The 23855-nt window shown below is 36.6% G+C and overlaps 2 protein-coding genes across 2 annotated transcripts in view; both read right to left on the reverse strand.

The window, feature by feature from the left end:
- LOC308233766 (olfactory receptor 4C12-like) overlaps nt 1–23855 on the reverse strand; it is a gene marked incomplete at both ends in the record, with an annotated part of 35232 nt that overhangs the window by 3091 nt on the left and 8286 nt on the right. The gene's annotated exons all lie outside the window — the stretch shown is intronic.
- On the reverse strand, nt 816–22925 carry LOC308257763 (uncharacterized protein; the record flags this gene model as incomplete). Its single annotated transcript, XM_080687840.1, is given in 8 exon segments — nt 816–1013; nt 7676–8212; nt 8216–8407; nt 8413–8653; nt 14755–15163; nt 15166–15247; nt 15251–15709; nt 22875–22925. Coding segments are annotated over 8 exon segments (2169 nt in total).

Here is a 23855-nt window from a genome sequence, read left to right on the forward strand (position 1 = left end):
GCGGGCACATCCCCAGTGGGAGGTGTGCAGGAGGCAGCTGGTCGATGTTTCTCTCTCATCGATGTTTCTGACTATCTATCACTCTTCCTTCCTCTCTGTAAAAAATCAATGAAATATATTTTAAAAAAAAAAATACAAATCTTCTAATGTCCCACAAGGTAATTTTTCCCCACGAACACACCTTGCCTTTCTTAAGATGCCTTAAGACAAGCTGGATACAAAGGGGGAAATCACCCTACAGTGACAAAGGGAATTAACTTTCATCTCTTATCTTTAGCTATTCCTATCTTGACTCTAAAAAAGGGCTAAGTTCAGGGATGCAGAAATTCCGTTATATTATTGAAACTACAATCCACCCTAAGAGAAATAAAGTCTTACCTGGTGGGAACAAGAGCTAAGAAAGTTTGAAGAGTCAGAATAAAAAGTGCCCTGAGCCTGGTATTTAATATAGATTCCCAACCACAGTGGAAGGTACATTCTTTCCTCACAAATCCTATAAATTAATGCATTCTTCTTATGGATCTGTTTTAGGACTGAAGGTTTCCTTTAAGAAACAGAATCCAAATGTTATCCTTTTCCTCTGTCCTATGCTAACCTGTCTTACCACAGTGAATGTCACACACCCTGTCTCAATTTCACCTCAAATTTTCCTTCTTTATTCTCACTTGCTTCTCATACTGGTATCTCCTGTCAGTACAAGGTATGGTTTTCCTCCCTTTCATCCCTGTAAATTATCAGTCAGAGCACTATTTCAAGTAAATAAGTGACTGTACATAAGCCAATCTCTGACCATCCAAACCATCGCACCATAGGCCCTACCCCTGGAGGAAACCCTCAGTGGCCCATCCAGCTCCAACCTGCTGATCTACTGTGATGTCTCCCACTTCAATGCCTAGAAATTGACTCAAGGATCCATAGAATGTAAACCTATTCCTGATAATAGAAATATACCCATATTCAGTGAGGATAACAGGTATTCCTGCAAAATACCCTAAAACATCTTCAAGTGATCCCTATCAAATATCAGAAAGTAATGCTTCAATGATTTTAATTATAAACCCCGTGTTAGAAAATGGAAATGTAAAAACTGGATTGAAAATCTGCAATTCTGGTTAACTTACCGTAGTTGCCTTTGTAGTTAAGGAGAATGTCCAGTGTATTCAGGAATAAGAAGTAACCATTATATGAAACTGTTCAAATATAATATTATATAATAGATATTTTTCAGGACCCTACTGATTGCAAAATGTTACAGGAAGCAGAGAATATGAAAATGGCGAAAATTTATTCAAATGGATTCATCCAAGCATTTTCAAAACTCCAATGCCTTGGAAATTCAAGTCAAAAGATAAGAAAATGAGGTGTTGAATTTGAAACCCAAAGTCCTCAAGTACTAAGGGAACTTCTGATCTTCAGCACCTAGCTCTACAGTTACAGAACAAGAGACAAAAATATGTCTATCTCTTCTTAACCAACTGTCTCTTAGTCTGCTCTTCAAATAGGAAAAGAACTGCTTCTTAAGTGTTTGGAGAGGATACTGAGAATGTTAAAGAACCTATCTTTCTATCCAAGGTTTGTCCCTCCCAGGAATTATCTCTGTTTTTTAAAGATTTTGCCTTGGAAACAGGTATTTGGGAGAATTCCTCTACGAACAACACACCCTCACCTGACTGGTTCTTTTCCCTGCACTTATACCTATGTAATAATAGCCTATATTCCTGGCCTAGAAGATTATGTGACAAAGCACCCCTCTTAAAAGCCCTTGGGTATCATGAACTGGAACATGAAGAACTAAGAGCTGTGTAAACAACAACATGGGGTTTCATGCAGGTTGCATATCCCTGAGGAAATTTCCTCGCTGGCTGAAGGCACCAGAGGAGGTTGAGATACTGAGTCAATCTCCCAACTGTGCTATAAACCCCTCAGAGGGATATATTCTGCTTGTAGGAATCTTTCGACTTGATATGTTTTCAGGCAAAGTGATATCTAGAGTTGGAGACCAAGAGAAGGCTAAAATCCTAGTGCCAACTTGTATGGTATAAAAATATAAAAAGATTGATTTTTATCCCTTTTTGGGGAGAGTCTAGGAACTCCATTGGCCATTCAATGAAAAAAGCCTTACCTAACCAAACAGATTTCTTCATATTTTCTTCACACATAATATCCGCAGGACAGTGGAGATTTGAAAAGCCAAATATGTTTTGTCACCTTGCAAACACATACTGAAGCAAGTACTCTGCAGCCTTAGGAGAGAGTGTGGTTTAAGTAACCTATCATAAGAGTTGAAGCACCTCTTATACTTAAATGTATGGCTAGGCAGTGGATGGAGCACTGGGAAAAATAGTAATAATAGCAGTTACCATTACTAAGTAGCATGTCTTCTAATATGGTGTATTACATTGATTAGTTTTCATATATTAAACCAACCTTGTATCCCTAGGAATCCCACTTAGTCTTGGTATATAACCCTTTTTTATAGGCTACTGGATTCAGTTTGCTGGTATTTTATTAAGGATTTTTGTGCCTATATTTATGAGATGTTGGTTGTAGTTTTCTTGTGATATCTTTGTCTAATTTGGATAAAAGGGTAATACTAATCTTATATAATGAGTTGGAAAGTGTTCCTTTCTCTTCTATTTTTTGAAAGAGTTTGTGAAGAATTGGTGTTAATTCTTCCTTAAAAGTTTGATAAAATTCACATTAAACAATTTTTTTAAAAGTTTGATAAAATCCACTTCAAAGTGAAGTCATCATGGCCTGGGTTTTCCTGTGTGAGAAGTTTTTTTAATTACTAATTCAATATCTTAACTTGTTATAAATATATTCAGATTACCTATTTCATTTGCATCAGTTTCAGTAGTTTGGGTATTACTAAGAATTTGTCTATTTCTTCTATGGTATATAAATTATTGGTATACAACTGTTCATAGTATCACCTTATAATCTTTTTTTATTTCTGTAAGATCGGTAGGAATTTCCCCTCTTTTATTCCTGATTTTACTAACTGGAATCTTCCATCTCTTTTTTTATTTTTTGAAATATTTTTTATTGATTTTGAGAGAGAGAGTAACATCTATGTGAGAGGAAAACATCCATTGGCTGCCTCTTGCACGCCCCCTACTGAGGATCAAGCCTGGAACCCAGGCATGTGTCCAGACCAGGAATCGAAACAGCAACCTTTCAGTGCACTGGACGACCAACTAACTGAGCCACACTAGCCAGGGCTCCATCTCGTTTTTTAGTCAGTCTAGGTAAAATTTTGTCACTTTGGTGATCTTTTCAAAGAATCTACTATTAGTTTTGTTGTCTTTCTGTCCTCTATTCTCTAATTCTTATATTTCTGCTTGAGACTTTGCTACTTCCTTTTTTCCAGTATCTTTATTTTTTTAATATATTTTTATTGATTTTACAGAGAGGAAGGGAGAGAGATAGGCAGAAACATCGATCAGCTGCCTCCTGCATGGCCCCTACTGAGGGTCAAGCCTGTAACCAAGATACATGCCCTTGACTAGAATCGAACCCTCGACCCTTCAGTCCATGAGCTGACACTCTATCCACTGAGCCAAAGTGATTAGGGCTCTTTTTCCTAGCATCTTAATAAGGAAGATTCGATTATTAATTTGAGATCTTTCTTCTTTTATTGACATAGGTATTTATAGCTATAAATTTAGATGCAACCCATCAGTTATAGTATGCTCTGTTTTCATTTTTATTCATTTTAAAGTATTTTCCCATTTTCCACATGACTTCCTTTTGACCCATTGAAATGGCTCTCCTATATGGTCACTGCTGCACATGGCACCTGTCTGAGGAATGTGTCCTGTCTGCCACAGATGGTAGAACCAAAGCCTCTAAATAATGCACATTTGGTCTGAATCAGCATCTCCTGCCCCTTCATTCCCTGTGCATGAGACATTATGAGTCAGTGTCCAATGCACCACAATAACATAATTGTTAGATCTCAGCCTAGAAATTAGATCAGTTTGTATTTAAATCAAATCTCTAACAAATATTTGCTTTTTTTGGCCTTGATCAAATGATGCTCACAGTGAACATGAATTTCCTAAACATAAAATAGATTTATTAATTTCTCTCTCAAGGGGATAATGTGAGCATTAGATAAAATACCACACTTAGCAGAATGACATAAACACAGAATGCTCATTATATGTTAGTTCTCACTGTATCCACATTTCCTTTATCTCTTACAGCTTTTCAAGGATTCTCAACTTTAGTCAGACTTTTTAGTAAAAAGATCAAACACTTGCAGAAAGATTTCAGAATTATAATGACTTATGAATCACTATTCAGTACTTTAAAACTTGGTCTTTCTTCTCTCCTAATTTCTGTATTTGCCCAGATTCTACTTTTGCCCAATACTTTATCAATATAGACATAAATATAGATATAGTGATAGAGATAGATATATAGGCATATAGATATAGATAGGTATAGGTGTAGGTGTAGGTATAGGTATAGGTACAGGTACAGGTACAGGTACAGGTACAGGTACAGGTACAGGTATAGGTATAGGTATAGGTATAGGTATAGGTATAGGTATAAATACAGAGATAGAGATAGAAAGATAGAGAGAGAGAAAGAAAGAGAGAGAGAGAGAGAGAGAGAGAGAGAGAGAGAGAGAGATGAATTGAGACAATTCCTGCCAAAAATCTGAATTGGTCACACCATGAGCTCTGATTTCCTGTAACAGAAATGACAACAAACCATGAGCTTTTACTCTATGCCAGCCACTAATCTAAGCACGTTATATGCTTTCTCTCACAGAATCCCCATTAGGTACCCTTATCACGCACTTTTTATAGATGTGGGAATTCAGGTATAAGGAGTTTGAGGAATTGCCCAAGATAATATAAAAATAAAAGTGTCAGCAAAATTCTTACTCTTTAGCTTGATTCAAAATTTATTATTAAAAAGCAGTTTCTCTTGCCTCCACGTTTTCTAGCCTCAGGACATTGACCATGGAATAGCAGTTTTGCACTGCCTACGAAGTTTTCACATGTTACTTTGCACAATCTTCCCTATAACTCTGAGACAGGTATTATTGACACTGTTTTAGATACTCCGGCTGTCTCATGCACCCATTGATGACTAGAACATTCTGTGCTTTAGGTCCCAGATTCTAGAATCACTTCCTAAACACAACCATAGAGAGCTGCTAACACAGCCCAGCTGGCTCTCCCTGCCCCGGTGGTCACACATACCATGGCCACAAGAGAGAAAATATAAACTGATTTGGCTGCCATTTGCTTGAAGCTGCTAATTCTAGTCCTCTGAGAGTTGAGAGGTAAAAGCCACCTTAACTCCTTGCACTCGAGTAATACCCATTTAAATATTTCCCTGAAACCACACATGAAAATGTTGATAAGGAAAACCCAGGAAGACCACATAAGCATAACCAGCCACGGATCACAGAAGCTGTTTGGTTCTGAGTTTCCAACCCATTTAGGTCCAGTCTCCCGGATCAAAGGAGTTATCTCCTGGCTGAGTGCAGGCTTTAAAATGAGGCTTAAAAGAGCTGGGTTCAGGGACCTGCTACTCAAGGCAACTTTCATCTGTTTCTTGATTTTCTTGTGCTTACAATCCCTAACTTTTCTGCTATAACATAGTCTGCTATTTCTGGGGCTTTAAATCAGGTTAGATCTCAAATCGAATGCCTATTATGATATCTGATCGCCAAGAAAAACTGGCATGTGAGTAGAAGGTGGCTTGGAGAGATGTCCTCTAACGGTTAGGTATTTTTCCCATCAATTTCTTTTGAAACCTAAACTTTGGAAGCTGACTAAAGAAATTCATTAACTGAAATAAATGACAATTTACAGGGAATCAACAGTAGAATATATGGAGTCAAGAACCAAATCAGTGATTTTGAATATAAGGAAGCAAAAAACACCCAACCAGAACAGGAAAAAGAAAAAAAAAATGAGGCTAGGGTAAAAAGCATCTAGGATAATATGAAGTGTACCAACATTTGCATCATGAGAATGCCAGAAGGAGAATAGAGAGAGCAAGAAATTTTAAACATATTTGAAAAAAATAATGACAGTAAACTTCCCTAACCTGGTGAAGAAAATAGACATACAAGTCCAGGAAACACAGAGAGTCTCAATCAAGATGAACTCAAAGAGGCCCACACCAAGCCAAGACACATCATAATTAAAATGCATAGGTTAAAGACAAACAGAGAATCTTAAAAGCAGCAAGAGAAAAGCAGTTAATAATCTACAAAGGAGCTTCCATAAGACTGTCAGCTGATTCATCATCAGAAACTTTGCAGGCCAGAAGGGATTGGCAAGAAATATTAAAAGTGATAAAATCAAATATCTACAACCAAGATTACCATACCCAGCAAAGCTACCATTTAGAATCAGGACTGAAAAGAGCATCCCAGACAAGAAAATGCTAAAGGAGTTCAACAACAAACCGGTGTTATATGATATGTTAAAGGGTGTTCTTTAAGAGGAAGAAGAAAAATATATATCAAAAATATGAACAATAAAATGGCAACAAATACATATATATCAATAATTGAATCTAAAAAAAATAAACAAACAAGCAGAACAGAAACAGACTCATAGATATAGAGAACATTTTGGTGGTGGCCAGATGAGAGGGAGGTTGAGGAGATGGGTGAAAAGGTGAAGGGATGAAAAAGTACAAATTAGTTGTTACAGACTAGTCATGGGGATGTAAAGTACATCATAGGGAATATACTCAATAATATTCTAAGAACTATGCATTGTGTCAGATGAGTGCAAGATTTATCAGGATGATCACTTAGTAAGGTATATATATAATGTTTAATCAGTGGGTTGTATATCAAAAGCTAAAATAATCATGTCAATTGTATTTTAAAAATAAAAATGATTTTAAAACAAATAAAATAAAATATTGACACATTAATCTAATCAAGTAATAGGAAATTCTATTATATGACATTTAAATTTGTTTTCTCAGAAAAAATATTGGTTTGATATTAGAAAATTCAAAAAATGTAAGTTGTCAAATTAAAATGTTCAAGAGTTAAAATGAAGAAAAAGTAGCTTAGTTTAACACTCACAAAAAAAAATACAAATAAAAAACATAACTTTGCTAATCTGGGGAAAAGGGTTCCACAAAAACACAGCAAACAGCATTTTAAATATAACTTATTCAGTGCTTTTCCTGTGACATCAGGAAGTCAAGGATGCACAGTTTTACTATTTGTTCAACATTACATTGAAGTTCCTAGCACTGAAGTTGACCAAAGCAAAAAGAAAACATAAAAGAAATAATATTGGAAACGAAAAAATACAGATTTAATCAGGGATTATATAATGTGCATTTTGAACATCCAAAATAATCTATAAATAAATTATAAAATTACTACATTGTAGGCTATGATGCTCACATCACCTCAAAAATCCCACACTTCACATGGCTTAAATTGAACTGAAATTTGACCTGGACAATCACTTCGTCATGTATACTATCACAGAAAACTTTATACTCCAATTTTTTAATCAAAAACTTAGTTTAAGTAGTCAGAGCTTTCATCCCTAATATAATTTGTCATTTTAAAGTTGTTTTACTAAATATTAGGGTGAACAGATATTGGACTATCGATTGCAAGCTTACCATAGATTCATGTACTGATTTACTAATGAATAACTCTTACCAATACTCTCAAAAAAGAAATAACTAATATTCTAGCTTTACATTTATCACAGGACAATTTAGTGTTGAATAACTTCTTGAGTGTCTCCTTCACATCTCTGTTCCTGAGGCTGTAGATCAGTGGATTCAGCATGGGGATGACCACTGTGTAAAAGACAGAGGCCACCTTGACCATGAGCCATGAGTTTTTGGAGTTAGGAACACAGTAGAGAAAAAGAATGGTCCCATGGAAGATGGTAATGGCAGTCAGGTGGGAGGCACATGTGGAGAAGGCTTTGTGGCGCCCCCCGGTTGAAGGCATCTTCATGACTGTGATAAAAATGAAAACATATGAAGTAAGAATGATCATCAGGCTGCTTATTTCATTGAATGTGGCAGAAACTAAAATGATCTTCTGGCTAATGTAGGGGTCAGAACAAGACACAGAGACGATGGCAGCATGCTCACAGACAAAGTTATTTATGAAGTTAGTCCCACAAAAGGTTAAGGTTAACAAAAAGTATGTGAACATTAAGGAACAAGCTATACCCCAAGAATATTATGCACCCACTAAGAGGGAGCAAAGCTTCTGAGACATGACTACTGTGTAGAGCAGAGGGTTATACACTGCCACAAATCGGTCATAGGCCATCACTGCCAACATGAATGTTTCTGTCACCACAAATATGCAGGCAAAGAAGAACTGCGTGATGCATCCTGTGAAGGAGATGGTTCTGTCTTGCACAACCAAGTTTCCAATAGTTTAGGTATAACCACCGTAGAGTAACAGAAATCAATAAAGGATAAGTGGCTGAGAAAAAAGTACATGGGGGTGTGGAGTTTGGGATTGATCTTGATGGTCATGATCATGCCCAGGTTCCCCAGCACAGTGGCTGTGTAGATGGTCAGGAAGAGCAGGAAGAGTGGTAACTGCAGTTCTGAATATTCTGAGAAGCCCAAGAGGATGAAGATGACTTCATCGCTCTGATTTTTTTGGTTCCTGTGAACAAAATATGAAAATTGATCCAGAGAAATAAGAAACAAAATTTGAAGTAGGTAAGAGAATAGTAGAAATGTTCAGAGGCTCAATAGTTTTCTATTAAGAGTGCTGCTAAAATGCTAGACTTCCACTGTTACATTTCAAAAGCTACTATTCACTTAGACACAATTACACAGTGAATAAAAATCTTGCTGTGGTGGGATAATCAATATCAAACTTAAGACAGGAAGAACAAAAACAGAGTAGTCCCTGTTTATTTCAAATTATCATAAGTAGCTGACTTCGTGGCCCACTCTAACTCTTTGCATGAATTTGAACTTGATAAAAAAAAAATAGTTGCATTGGAGGAAATACATATCATGAGATTCTACATATTCTTCCCTGCCTTATATCTTAAAATATAAAACAATTAACTTATAATTGCTAAAAAAAATTGATACTAACACCCCTACAAAATGATCAACATATTTTCTTGGTTTTTCTATTTCCTTTTCTGTCCCTTCTTACTCCTAGTAATCCAATATTCTCAACACATTCCAGAGCTGTGCTGTACAAGTTTACTACACTTTTCACTCATGTTGAGCTAATTTTGAAATTTTTTTAAATCTTATTTTTCATTACAGATTACAATGTTCATTAGGAGGTGTTCACAACAAAATATATGCTGTGTCTGCAGGAATAATGCTTGAAACAATAGTAAATTAAAAGCTCTTCTTTTTCCAATGTGGCACTTTTGGAAGTTGAGTAAGTGACAATAAAAAAAAAAATTCAGGCTGCTACAAAAATGCATTCTGCCATTTTGAATTAGATTTAAAGCTTTTCAAGGACAAATGTTAGGGAAAAGAGGCATCTCAAACAGAACACCTTAATATTTCTGAATATTACTTGATGCCACCAGGTATTTACTCAATAGCAAAATGAGAATATTAATAACATAAACTTTAAATTACTAGAATGGAAGTAGATAATTTGATAAGGAATTCAAAGGCTATAAGACATGGTGTGATACATAGTATATATTCAGTTTTCATACTTATTGGAATTATGAATAATTGATATGATTTCAAACAACATATATAGACGTGAAAATCAACCCAAGCATGAACAGCTATTGAAGAAAAGTTGATGCTAACACCTCTGCAAAATGGTCAAGAAATGAGCACATTTGGGAATACAGTGTAGAATTTCTTCCCTACAGAATCCACAGAATAGACATACTGTAAAATTTCATTTGGACACTTAGTCTAAGATACATAATTATATTTTCCATATTATCCTATAGGTTCTCTTGTCATACTATAGCTTTCTCTGATTCCCACATGCTTGCGTATGTAGAAAAGATATCTTCCAACGACCAATCCCATAACAGATCCTCTGTACCAGTCCTTTTAAGGTCTTAGCACTGCAATGCTAGACTATGGCCATATTTCCCAGCCACATTCCTTCAATTTAAAATATGCTACACAACATTGCAGAATAATTTCCCATGAGTAGTTTAATCTGACAGCCAATGAATTTTAAGATCCAAATACATTTTACTAGTGAATGCATATAACTTATTTTGTTCAGCCTGGCTTTTCCAAAACTTCTTGGATCTATAAGTTCACCCACTACAACTTAACATCTTTCTTCTTTAGTCCTGGTGGATTCATCAAGCTGTTACATTGCACGTACTCATCTGCATACAGCTTATTTTCCATTTTATTCTCACTCCTATATGGTTTTATTTTTGTTACCTATTATTATCAACATAATTTGTTGTTCCTTCTCTTCTGTATACATACAAACATTAATGTTTGCAACTCAAAATTATTATATGCTATATTCTATCATTTACAAATATGGTTGTCACTTTCTTCCTTAGAGAATGTAGGAAGTATGAAGACAAGACCCATTTATCTTATAATTCCTATTGGCCAAAATGTTTATTTCATTGTTAGTTACATGGTAGATAAGCAATGAAAAAAAAACAAACAGAATGAACATCATTTGAAAGAAGGAAGGAATTAGAATATAATACTACAAGCCCTGTCCTAGCCAAACAAAGTGGATTTGTGGGCATTTTGTTTTACCCATGTGTTTGTCTCCTGCAAGGATTACTGGAACCTCATAATTTCCTTCTAAAATAAAACAAAAGACTGAATCAACTCACCGAAATACAGAAGCACTTGCATGACTCATTTACTGAAGAACCCTTTGCTAAGGTTAACGGACTCCAGGAATGCTCTTGCTTAGTATTTTTACTTAATAGAAACAGACCTAAAAGAGTTGTAGGAGTCTACAGTATATTTCATTAAATGTTTCATGTTAGTTTTCAACCTATTAAGAAAATTGAGAGATATGAGATAAAGGTCACACCTAAAAAGTAAATTCTGGAACATATATAAGACATCAAGACTTTAGGGATGTGTGGACTAGAGAGCATCACTGAAGTGTTGCCTTGAAGACTGTAATTTGAGTAATTAGATGTTAACACTGTCCCATGTGATATCTTAGTTGTACATTATTTTCCTAAAACCCTGGGGAATCTGTATGATCAACTTTACTCAATTAATCTTAAGAAAAATAAACAAGATTTAATATATGTTTTGACTATATAGAGATGTAAAATATACTTCTCTTGTTAGTGGAATCTAAAATGGTTCAAATCATACCTTTTGAAGTATGGGACAATGCTCCAACCAATTGAACCACCTGGCCAGGGCTATGTATTTTTACTATTTTAATTAATTTGGTGAATTGCACTGATGGATTAGAAATAATATACCAACTTTAATTCATGGATTAAATCCCTCTTAGATATGATGTATTATCTTTTATATATCCCTCTTAAATATGATGTGTTATCTTTTCTATCTCTTATATACTATGCATTATATTCTATACATAAATTAATTTTAAGTATTTGTCTATGTAGGCTAATGATATATTGTTCTATAATTTTTTTATCTGGTGCTGCTGGCTTCATAAAATGAACCTAAAAGTGTTCCCTTCTTATTCTGTTATTGGGGTAAGTTTACGTAAGATTAGAATTATATCTTCTCTAATATGCCATCTCCACTGGAGACAAGACTATAATTATTTATAAGGTTTTCCTGGAATTTTGATGACAGCAGTAAGGAAAAAAAACACCAAATACAGGAAATTGCTCCAAGATGTTGCTTCTATCAAATCCACAAGCACAGAACTATTTTGATGTGTTTTCTTTTGGGCTTTAACTTTGTGTTTAGAATGCACCTTTTTTGAACAGAACAGGCCTTACACTTGAATAAACTATGTATCTAGGCAGCAACACCCAGAACACTCAGGACACTGATGTGAGAACTCCATAACAGCCCTCCTAACTCCCGCCTCAATTTCCTTTCTCTTTCAAGGGCAACCTTTTCTAAGATGATGAATATCAGAAAAGAACAATCATCAGAAAGAAAAAAAAAAACACCACCCCTGGATATTTATATCCTATATAATAAAAGCCTAATGTGTTAAGAGTCTGGTTGGCTAGTCGGTCGTTCAACCAATCAAAGCATAATATGCTAACAATATGCTAAGGCCACTCAACCTCTCACTATGACATGCACTGACCACCAGGGGAGAGACACTCAACGTAGGAGTTGCCCCTCCCCCCCCCCCCGGTGGTCAGTGCACTCCCACAGGAGGAGTACCACTCAGCCAGAAGCCAGGCTCATGGCTGGCGAGCACAGCAGTGGTGGCGGGAGCCTCTCCTGCCTCCGTGGCAGCGCTAAGGATGTCCTAAGCTGTCAGTCGGACATCCCCCAAGGGCTCCTGAACTGCAAGAGGGTGCAGGCCAGGCTGAGGGACCTCCCTACCCCCCAAGTGCATGAATTCCATGCACCAGGCCTCTAGTCATAAGTTAATTTTCCAGCATTATCAAACTCCTAAGTCTTGCTTGTTACTAAATGTGGTATGAAAATGAATATTTACATAATGTGGTCTACAGTCAACTTAGAACATTTTCTCCATTAAGTGACTATGAATTCTATACAGTCTTTCCCTTCACCAAAAATCTTGCCACAGCTCTACAGAAACAAAAGATCTGCATCTATCCAAACCACCACCAAGAATTTAAAGTATGAAGAGTATAACTCACACATTGAAATAAAGAGCCTACCATTAGCATGCTATTAGGATCCTCATTAAAATCACTTAAGTTAATACACATTCACTTCATCATTTAAAATATGTACATTCAGACTAAATTTATAATTTTGAAATTCTTAGATATTTCATTACATTTGTGTAAATAAATGTCCACTCAAAAACATTTCCAACAATCTATTCTAACGAAATTTGTAGCTATTCAGGATTTTCTATTCTTTGTGATGTGTCTTGTTTTCTCCTGCAAGACAGAAACCTAATTAGAATCTTAAAATTATAATTTATTTAATTTCTATCATTTATGTGTTATTTTAAGATTATGATCTTAAATTCAAGGACCTATAGCATCTATCAGTATGGTTCACTCTATATTGTGTTCACACACCCTAAATACATATATTCTACCATTAAAATATTTTTATTAACCTTCACGGCATATGAAAGTACTTGTTGACTGAAACATCTGGTTGACAGAAAATTAAAAAGTTAATAAATCACATAACCCTGTAATTATATATCCTGGATTATTGAAAATATTGTTATGTGTTGCTAACCAAGCAGATAAATAGGTTAGATTACAAAGTTAGATAGCAAATCTTATAGTAATAAAAATTAGAATTTTTATTTGAAAAGAAAAAGCTCATGATTTGAGTAAAACCAGTAACATAATTCACAGTCTGCAGTTAGATTGGAACCATGATACCTTGAAATTTACCAAGACTATTCTGTGAAACATCAGCCATGATCAGCAAGCAACACCAGCAAAGAGTCATTTAATTAAGTTAATCCAATGGCCCATCCATTTATGGAAAAGTATTTCAAACTAGAACAGTTATATCATATTTATCTGGAAGATAGAAAAAGAATATTTTCCATGAAATAAACTTGACCATAAACTCTAGGTATCTATAATAATCTATAATAATAAAAGCATAATATGCTAATTAGACTGGACAGCCAAATGACCTTCCAGATGACCTTCCGAATGAAGCCAAGGCTGTGAGGGCCAAGCCCCTTGCATGAATTTTGTGCATCGGGCCTCTAGTATTGAAATATTGAGGAATTACTCATTCCTCCTCTGTATGCTAATTGTCATGTAACATTTCAGTTCTACATGAGGTAGATATACTTTCTCAATCATTGACTTTGTGCTCAGCTCTGTGATTTTCATTGGCTAATAGACTGTTAATAGACATAACATTCTGCCTTGTGATTCAACTATTGACAAAAGCAAAAAGTACTCTAATCAGCCCAATGGTACACAGGGCACAGCTACCCAATTACCATGAAGATCCATAGACTGGAGGTGAGTTTGCCAGTTAGACAAGACTACTGTATCAGGTTAACCAAGAAGTTATAGCTGATATTAGGAGGGCTTCCCAATCATATTACTGAAATGTTATTTTATTATTAAGCATCAACAGACATATTATACACAACTCAAGACTGGCATGAATAACAATTTTAGATTTTGTAATTACTATTTCTGAAGTGTAAAGTTGTTTATTTTTTGATGTTTTTTATACAAACAGCAAATAAAATTTACATTAACAAATACAACTTAACCAAATAATAATCTGGATTGGGGGGTGTGCAAAGATATTCCTTCTTTGCACTTATAATGTTCTGACGTTTTCTGTGTGAAATTAAATATTTCTTTTAAATTTAGGGTTTGAGGATAACTCTTAGATTGGAGACAAAATGGTATTATGTACTAACTCAGAAATCTTTACAGGATAAACTCTGTGTATAAAGACAATTTAAACAATGCAATCTTCAGTTACTGTCATATATTATTTTATAGCTAATCTACTAATGTTTACATTGAATAGAGGTTGAATGAGCCCTCAACTGGGGAATTACATTAAGTACATGCACTGCTTCACTTTTCAAAAAAGGAATTTGAAATATTAAAAATACTAGGAGAATTAGACAAATACCCACAATGCTCTTGGAAATGAGAAAGTAAGTCTTAGCCATTTTACTTTAATTGACAGAATAATCTGGTACTGATTAACTTCCTAACTGTCTCCTTCACATCTCTGTTCCTGAGGCTGTAGATCAGTGGATTCAGCATGGGGATGACCACTGTGTAAAAGACAGAGACCACCTTGACCATGAGCCATGAGTTTCTGGAGTTAGGAACACAGTAGAGAAAAAGAATGGTCCCATGGAAGATGGTAATGGCAGTCAGGTGGGAGGCACATGTGGAGAAGGCTTTGTGGCGCCCCCCGGTTGAAGGCATCTTCATGACTGTGATAAAAATGAAAACATATGAAGTAAGAATGATCATCAGGCTGCTTATTTCATTGAATGTGGCAGTAACTAAAATGATCTTCTGGCTAATGTAGGGGTCAGAACAAGACACAGAGACGATGGCAGCATGCTCACAAAGTTATTTATGATATTATTTCCTCTGAAAGATAATTCCAATAGAAAGTAGGTAAGGGTCAGGGAACAGGCTATACCCCAAGAATATCATGCACCCACTAAGAGGGAGCAAAGCTTCTGAGACATGACTACTGTGTAGAGCAGAGGGTTATACACTGCCACAAATCGGTCATAGGCCATCACTGCCAACATGAATGTTTCTGTCACCACAAATATGCAGGCAAAGAAGAACTGCGTGATGCATCCTATGAAGGAGATGGTTCTGTCTTCCACAACCAAGTTTTCTAATAGTTTGGGTGTAACGACTGTAGAGTAACAGAAATCAACAAAAGACAAATGACTGAGAAAGTAGTACATAGGGGTGTAAAGTTTGGGATTGATCTTGATAACCATGATCATGCCCAGGTTCCCCAGCACAGTGACTGTGTAGATGGCTAAGAATAATAAGAACAGGGGCACTTGGAGTTCTGGATATTCTGAGAAACCCAAAAGGATGAAAGTCATGTCAGCGCTTTGATTTTCTTGGTTCCTGTGGACAAAACAGGAAAACTGACTCAGAGAAATGAGAAGCAAAATTTGGATAAGGCAGGTTAAAATGAGCAATGTGGAGAGACCTAGTGAATATATAAAATGTTTTGGAAAATACTTGCTTTCACTTGCTATATTATTTCAGAAGCTAGATTTGACTAATATCACAATTCTAGAGTGAATATGACATTTGTGCAGGTGGCATAATAAAAGAAGGTAGTTGAGAGAGGAAGAACAAAAGTAGAGTTCTCTGTTATATTTTAAATGCTCAGACTCGGTATCCTCAGAGACAATTAGCATCATGAGAAAGACCAGTCTAGCTTTTTAACTGAATATGAGGAAATACATATCATAAGTTTCTATAATTTCTTCCCTGCCCAACCAATTAAACAAGGAGAATTTAGAACTCAAAAGGAAATTAATGATCTAACAAAATGGCCGTTACAATTTTTCTTTTTTTTCTCTCTATTGTTGCTAGAGCTATTTCTAAATTTTCCTTTGGGGTAAAAGCTTATAATAATACTAAAGAAGTTAGACTTGCCTATTAAATCAGGACCACTCTGTAAACTCAGAATGCAGAGACATATCTTGAGTCCTACAAAACAAGTTCTCATAGTAAAACCCCATGGGACCTAATCTTCCTGAAGTAGCATAAAATAAGGACATTTAGTGGGGAAAGGGATGCAGTGGATTTTTTTCAATGTTTTATTCTCTTCCAAAATGCTTCAACTGTCTTTTTCTGTCATTATAAGCAATTATTCCCAATGCCATTTCCTGACTGCTTACTAAAACCTAACATGGCACTAGACATAAAAGGAAAGTCATTCCATGTAGAATTCTGCAAAATTCTAGGTCTTATTATGAGCTGAAATTAAACACTACATAGTTTTCAAGCCTTTCTCCTCCATGATCACAGGCAGCACTGAAAGGTTTCCTGCATATATAACCATATCATTCACATCTCCTTGCACCTTTTCTTCTTTAATTGTTTCTTTAAATTCCTTTTATTTAATCCTTGTGGTTTGATCTTCCATCACATTTTTATTTTTTCCAAAATCTATAATTATTCTCTATGGCTGTTGTAACAATGTCTGAGCATCCCAGGGTTGACAAGGAAATAGTCATCATCAAAGATATACATACCAAAGTGTTCTTCTATAGATGATTGGATAAAGACGTGCTACATATATACAATGGAATACTACTCAGCCATAAGAAAAGATGAAATACTGCCATTTGCAACAATATGGATGGATCCTCACAATATCATGTTAAGCGAAATAAGTCAGAACAAGTTAAGAACCATATGATTTCACTCATATGTGGGATATAAAACAAAACAACAAATGAACAAACAAGAAAAATAAATAAAAACTCATAGACACAGAAGGAAGGGATTGAAGGGTAATAAAGGGTAAAGGGGATCAAATAAATGGTGACAGAATATTTGACTTTGGGTGGTGGGCACACAGTGAAATATACATATGATGTTTCATAGAATTGTTTACTTGAAACCTATAAAATTTTATTAACTAATGTCACCCCAATAAATTTAATTTAAAGAAAGAAAAATATAATTTCTGATATATAGTCATCTCATTCCTACCCACATATCTTTTCCACATGTGTAGCTTTTCACTCTACCTCCTGCCCTGTGTATTTATACTATCAGACTTGGGGCCAAAGTTCACAGTCCCTTATTTAGGCCCATGAATTGTCAACATGCTCGTTGACTGAAAGCACTATGCACACTCTTTGCCTTCTTTCCAGGGACAGCTAACCTGGAGTGGCTTTCTCATTTTATAGCTACTCTGCGCTCAACACTGTTATAGGCATTTTAGAAAGCATGAAATTATAAAATATGGATCTCACCCTCAAATCTGTCCCTTCTGAGAATTATCTGGAGGAATTATATATATATAATTACAAATGATATAACACAACATATAATTCTTGTTTGTCATTAAAATTAAAGCTTGTGCATACAAACAGAAGGATAAGAATATTGTGATCAACAAAAACTGAAACGTTCCTAGTGATGTAGGTCAGTGAATATTCAAATACTTCCAGTTGGCTAAATAGGTATCCTGGCAGTTAGATTGACACACATGTTTGCCTCCTGCAAAGATTACTGGAGTATATTATCTTCTTTCTAAAGTGAAATAAAATAAGATTGAATAAGCTCACCTGAGTGCAGAAGAATTTGACTTATTCATTTGCTAAAGCTTCTTTGCTAACATTAATGAATTCCAGGAAAGTTCCTGTTGAGAATTCAACTTTTAAAAAAATATATATGGTAACAAACCTGTGAAAATATTAACAGGGGTCTACAGTATGTTGTAATATTTAAAGGAAATTATATTTCCTCTAATCTGTTGTAAATAAACTTAGAGATGACAGAGAGAAAGGGAAACCAAAAAGCTGAATCCTAGCACCAAGCAGTGTTACACTTATATGCCACCCAGACCTTAGGGATGTTAGCCCTGGAGAATATCATTGAAGTATTGCCTTGGAGACCACAGATAGAGCAGTTAGATGAAGTAATGTCTCATGTGATATTTTGGTTGCATATAATTTCTTCTAAAGATTGGGGAATAATTTCATCATCAACTTTAACATATTAATCTTTTTAAAATGATAAACCAGATTTAAGACATGTTTGTCTTTAAATACCTATAAAATAAAGAAATTTGCAAAAGAAAAGTCAACACTGGTCCAAAATTTAGAGAGAACTACTCTTAACCCTGGTTGTATTTCTGGTTTTACCTCTCTACGTAAATATATATTTATTACTATGTACCTTGATATAAAACTTATACAATAAGTATCATATTATTGTTATACTGCCTACTATCTTTTCCTTAACATTATATTGTGAGCTTAATTTTCCATGAGAACAATTTTCTTAAAATAGTACAGTTTGCATTACTCTTCTAAATATGAGCACAATGCTACTCACTGCTTACATTTATTATTGATGTTGAAAAATACCATTTATTGGATAAAGGACTTAAACGTAAGATGGGAAACCATAAAAATTTTAGAAGAAGCCGTAGGCAGCAAAATAGCAGACATTTGTTGTAGCAATATCTTTACCGATACAGCCCTAGGGCAATGGAAACTAAGGAGAAAATAAACAAATGGGGCTACATCAAAATAAAAAGCTTCTGCACAGCAAAAGAAACTATCAACAAAACAACAAGAAAGCCCACTGCATGGGAGAACATATTTGCCAATGTTATCTCCGATAAGGGTTTAACCTCCAAAATTTATACGGAACTCATACAACCAAACAAAAGGAAGATAAACAATCCAATCAAAAAATGGGCAAAGGACCTAAATAGACACTTTTCGAAAGAGGACATACAGAAGACCTCTGCCAAGAGACATGAAAACATGCTCAAAGTCACTAACCATCCGAGAAATGCAAATCAAAACAACCATGAGGTACCATCTCACACCTGTCAGAATAGCTGTCATCAACAAATCAACAAATGACATGAAAATAATCCACAATTGGATAATTACAGAGAAACACCTGGAGGTCCTGCTGCTTCTAATTGTCACTGTCCCTTGGTAACTGACAGTCATATGCAAAAACAAGAAGCAGTCATCACTTTGGATGTTACTAACCATGGGGACCTAAAGTAAAGGCATTCGAGTGCCCTCGGCGGTCTTGGATCTGTCTATTGCTTCAATAGTGTTTGGATGGAACAGACCTAGGGACTCCCTCCCCTTCTTCCAGCCTCCAGCCACTCTCCAGCATCTTATCTAGTCACCACCTTCAGAATCACCTCTGAGACCAGCCAACACACCATTTTTTCCCTATCTTAACTCCTTATTGCCAAACAACCATGAGCTCCCAAATTCATAAGAAGTATTCCACCCAGGTGGAAGCTGCGGTCAACCGCCTGGCCAACCTGCATCTGTGGGCCTCCCACACCTACCTCTCTTGGGGCTTCTATATAGACCTTGAGGATGTGGCTCTCGAGGGTGTGGGCCACTTCCTCTGGGAGTTGGCAGAGAAGAAGCTCCAGGGTGTTGAGCATCTCTTAAAGTTGCAAAACCAGCTCCATGGCCGCATTCTCTTCCAGGACGTGCTGAGGCCTCCCCAGGATGAGTGGGCAAAACTCAGGATGCCAGGGAAGCCGCCCTGGCCTTGGCAAGGAACCTGAACCAGGCCCTTCTGGAGCTGCGGGCCCTGGTTCTACCCGCGCAGACCCTCATCTCTGTGACTTCCGGGAGAACCACTTCCTGGGTGAGGAGGTGAAACTCATCAAGAAGATGGGCGACACCTGACTCACCTCTGCAGGCTGCCGGCCCCCAGGCTGGGCTGGGTGAGTATCCCTTCGAAAGGCTCACCCTCAAGCACGACTAGGAGCCTTTGGAGCCCAGAGGCCGTTGAGGGGTCTTCTGCATCCCCTGGTTTCTGGCTTTTACCTGAGCCTCTCCCTGAAACTACTAGCCATTCTTTTAACCACCCTGGAGCCCTCTCCCATGCATTGGACTAAATGAAACAATAAAGCTTTTTGCAGCAAAAATGAAAAAGAAAGGAAGGAAGGAGGGAAAGGAAAAGAAGGGAAGGGAAGGGAAGGGAAGGGAAGGGAAGGGAAGGGAAGGGAAGGGAAGGGAAGGGAAGGGAAGGGAAGGGAAGGGAAGGGAAAAAGAAAGGGCATTCATTAGCATCTGCCCAGGGTGAGCTTTGGCCACCTCCTTTCTGGTATGAATAAAACTCATATTGGTACCTTCATTTATTATTCTTTAAAATTTGCTGTTATAAAAATATGGATATATGAACTGAGTGTATTCAGAAATGTCTAATTGTATCAAAAGTCTTTTTTAAATCAATCAATTTGAAATTTTAAGACAATGAAAATGTAAATGGTTGAAGAAATAAAAAAATTTAACATTAAAAAAAAGAAAAATAACATATATATTGTTTAAGAATCTGCCATATCTTAACATATAAATATCTCAATCTCCTTACTTGATTTAATAGAAAGGTGTCAGCAAACTTTTATTGTAAAGATTCATCTAGTAAATATTTTAGGTTTTGCAGGCCATATAGTCTCCATCTAAACTCTTTAATTCTATATGTCTTAGCATGCCTGCAGCCCTAGGCAATACATCAACAGGCATCGCTCTGTTCCAATAACATTTTATTTATGAAAAGACATTAGGCAAGATTGTATTTGTAACTCATAGTGTGTCAACCCATGCAAAACAAATTAATTACTTGATTATGCAAGGTCCAAAATTATTTCTAGTTCAGTAGGCAGATGTCCTTTGAGTAGTAATACAGAAACCTGGCTCATAATGTGATCATCTTAATGTAATTATAATATAGTGGGAGAAATAATAATTTGCTTTAAAATATATTTCACTTTTCTGCATTGTCACTATGCATAAGTTGTTTTATTTACATTGTTTAGTTTTTTACTTAAACTTTTGTCAAGCATGTTAAGAGTACTTCTCTTGAGATCATTGAATAATGTCAACGATTTTTCCTGATTGGCAAAATCATAATATGACTTTGAATTTGAGGCCAGACTATACTAAGATAGATTACAGGAACAAGAAAGAAAAACAGAAGATTTTTTTTTATTGTTGAGAGTATTACAGATGTCCCCCTTTTTACCTCCCCCTTAGCCCTCACCATCTGATTCCCTCCCTGCCCCAGGCCTTCATCACCCTATTGTCTGTGTTCATGAGCAATGCATATATGCATATAAATTATTTTATTAATCTCTTCTGCCCCCCTTCCCTCTGAGATTCATCAGTCTGTTCCATGTTTCCATGCCTCTAGTTCTATTTTATTAATCAGTTTATTGTGTTCATTAGGTTCCACATATAAGTTAGATCATGTGATATCTGTCTTTCCAGTACACTGCTGGTGGGAATACAAACTGGTGCGGCCACTATGGAAAACAACGTGGAGTTTCTTCCCAATTAAAAATGGGACTGCCATTTGACCCAGTGATCCCACTTCTAGGAAAAGACTTTTTAAGCAGAGAAGATAGTATGGACCAAAGTAGGAATTTGGATGTTCATATTTCTACCAATTAGAAGTAGGTTTTATGCAGGTAGCAGTACAAGATAAGGTTGGAGGATCAGAGGAGCCAAAATTTGTAAGGAATGCAGTTGGGATTTGTGTCGGTTGTTGAACCCTGTAATATGGTTTCGTGTCAAAAGGACAAGTGTGGACTAATGAAGAGGTTGTGGTTGTAAAAAGGTATAGGTATTGGGAATGAAATTTGGTTCTAATATGATAATCACAGGATTTAAATTTGCTGCATGAATTGTTTATGCAGACAGAAGGAGGTAACTCCCATTCTCATTTTAGTTCAGAAGGGAGCATTTTATTCTTGACAGCCTTTCATTGCAGGTAAGCCAATGGTTCCAATAACTGATGATAATTGTACAAGTACCTTGCAATGTCAAGTAATCAACAGTGGTATTATATATGAGAACTACAGCATCTAGCATATCATAACCTAATCAAGGGCCTGAAGATGTCTCTAATACAGAAGAAAAACAAAAGGGAACTCTCAGTAATGTCTTCAAACATTTCAAGACTAAAATGTTAAAGGCTGGCCTTGTTTTCTGTGTCTTTAAGAGAAAGAATTCATTCCATTTCTTTAAAAACCATGGAAAAAAACAATTTCAAAACAACAACAAAATATAACTTTCTCTCCACAGTATCCAAAAACTCCTATAGCCCCTGGATTGCTCCGTTTCACTAATGGGACATAAGAAAGGGCTATTCAGATATAAATTCAATGTAAGTAAAAGGAAGGGGGTGGCTCTTGAGAAAGAAAACAGAAACAATAAAACTGCATTTCCCATCTCCTGTAACTAATCCTCATGTTTGTATCGTGCTCTCAATAAGACCACTTCATTTTTGGTCTTCTCAAAACATCCTATTGTTTTTAAATTATCTTCATGCTTCTCAAAACCCAGAATGTGGCTACGGAAAATCATCTTCTTAACCTTCTGGAGGCCGCAGTTTACACTCTCCTGGCCCACGGATAAGGTCCCCAAGTGGGTCCACGCAGTGATGTGAAAGGCGGTGGGGGAGCGGGAGGGCTCCCTGCCCCAGCCCTACATCCATGAGGTCCCAGGCACGTGCGCCTCCTGAAACTCAGCCTGGCCTACTGCATCCTCATTAACCTGGCCTACCACTCACCGCACTTGCACCAGTATTGTGGCTCAAAGCTCCAGAGGCCACATTTACCATGGCCGAAATCTGGGTTATCCCTTCGGGGATTTCTTACATCAGATGACCATGGATGTGCAATTCTTAAAGAATGGGCAGACCCTGGGCGAATCTGAAAACTTTGAAGCAGCTGTTAATGTACTGGCCAATACTCCACTTACTGCCGATGTGTATTACATTCTTGGTGGCCTGTCCGCCGGGGAAGAGGTGGTCATCACAAGGAACAGAAGTGGCCGGAGGGCATGTGGCCTCTAGATCCTTTCAATAGAGTGTGGTTCCAAGTTGAGACAAATCATGATCCCTGGAAGCCAGCACCTGAGAAGGATGACCGAAGAACACCTGCCATCAAAGCCCTTACTCCCACAGGCCAGGCAAACCTCTTCCAGGCTTTGCCATTGATTGAGCGCTGGCAACCCAGACAAGTGCAGGATGAGGATCAGAAACCTGGGTTAAAAGGAAGTGAGCAGAAGAGTGAACTCACCGGCTATGAAAGGTGATATTTTTAAAATGAAATTCTTGAAGAGCTGCACTTTAAAAAATAAAACAAAGTGAAAGAACAGTATTATTTTATGAACAATGCACGCTCCTTCCTCATTAAACTTCTCAACTGTGTGAGGTGGGGGTGGGGCAGGGAAGTCCCTTTGGAGCTCCATTTGGTAAAGTGGGTAGCAGGCTCCTTGCATTCCCTTCCCTTCACGGTTTGCCTTGCCCTCCCAAGCTTCCTCTATCCTGGCTGGAACCACTACTTCAAAGATAATTGGTCTCAGAGGTCAAACCCTATCCCAGCTTCTCGCCATTACATAGCGATTTGTCATACCTCAACTTACAAAGAAATAAGCTCTTTGTTCATTATGAAGTGTATATAGAAGAGTCTGAGAGAGAAGATTCTTCTCAAAGAAATGGAGAGCTCTCATTTGAATGGAGCCTGTTTGATGTTCGTTAGTCTAACCT

The sequence above is a fragment of the Plecotus auritus genome, assembly GCF_963455305.1.
Source record: "Plecotus auritus genome assembly, chromosome: 9".
NCBI classification, from domain to species: domain Eukaryota; kingdom Metazoa; phylum Chordata; class Mammalia; order Chiroptera; family Vespertilionidae; genus Plecotus; species Plecotus auritus.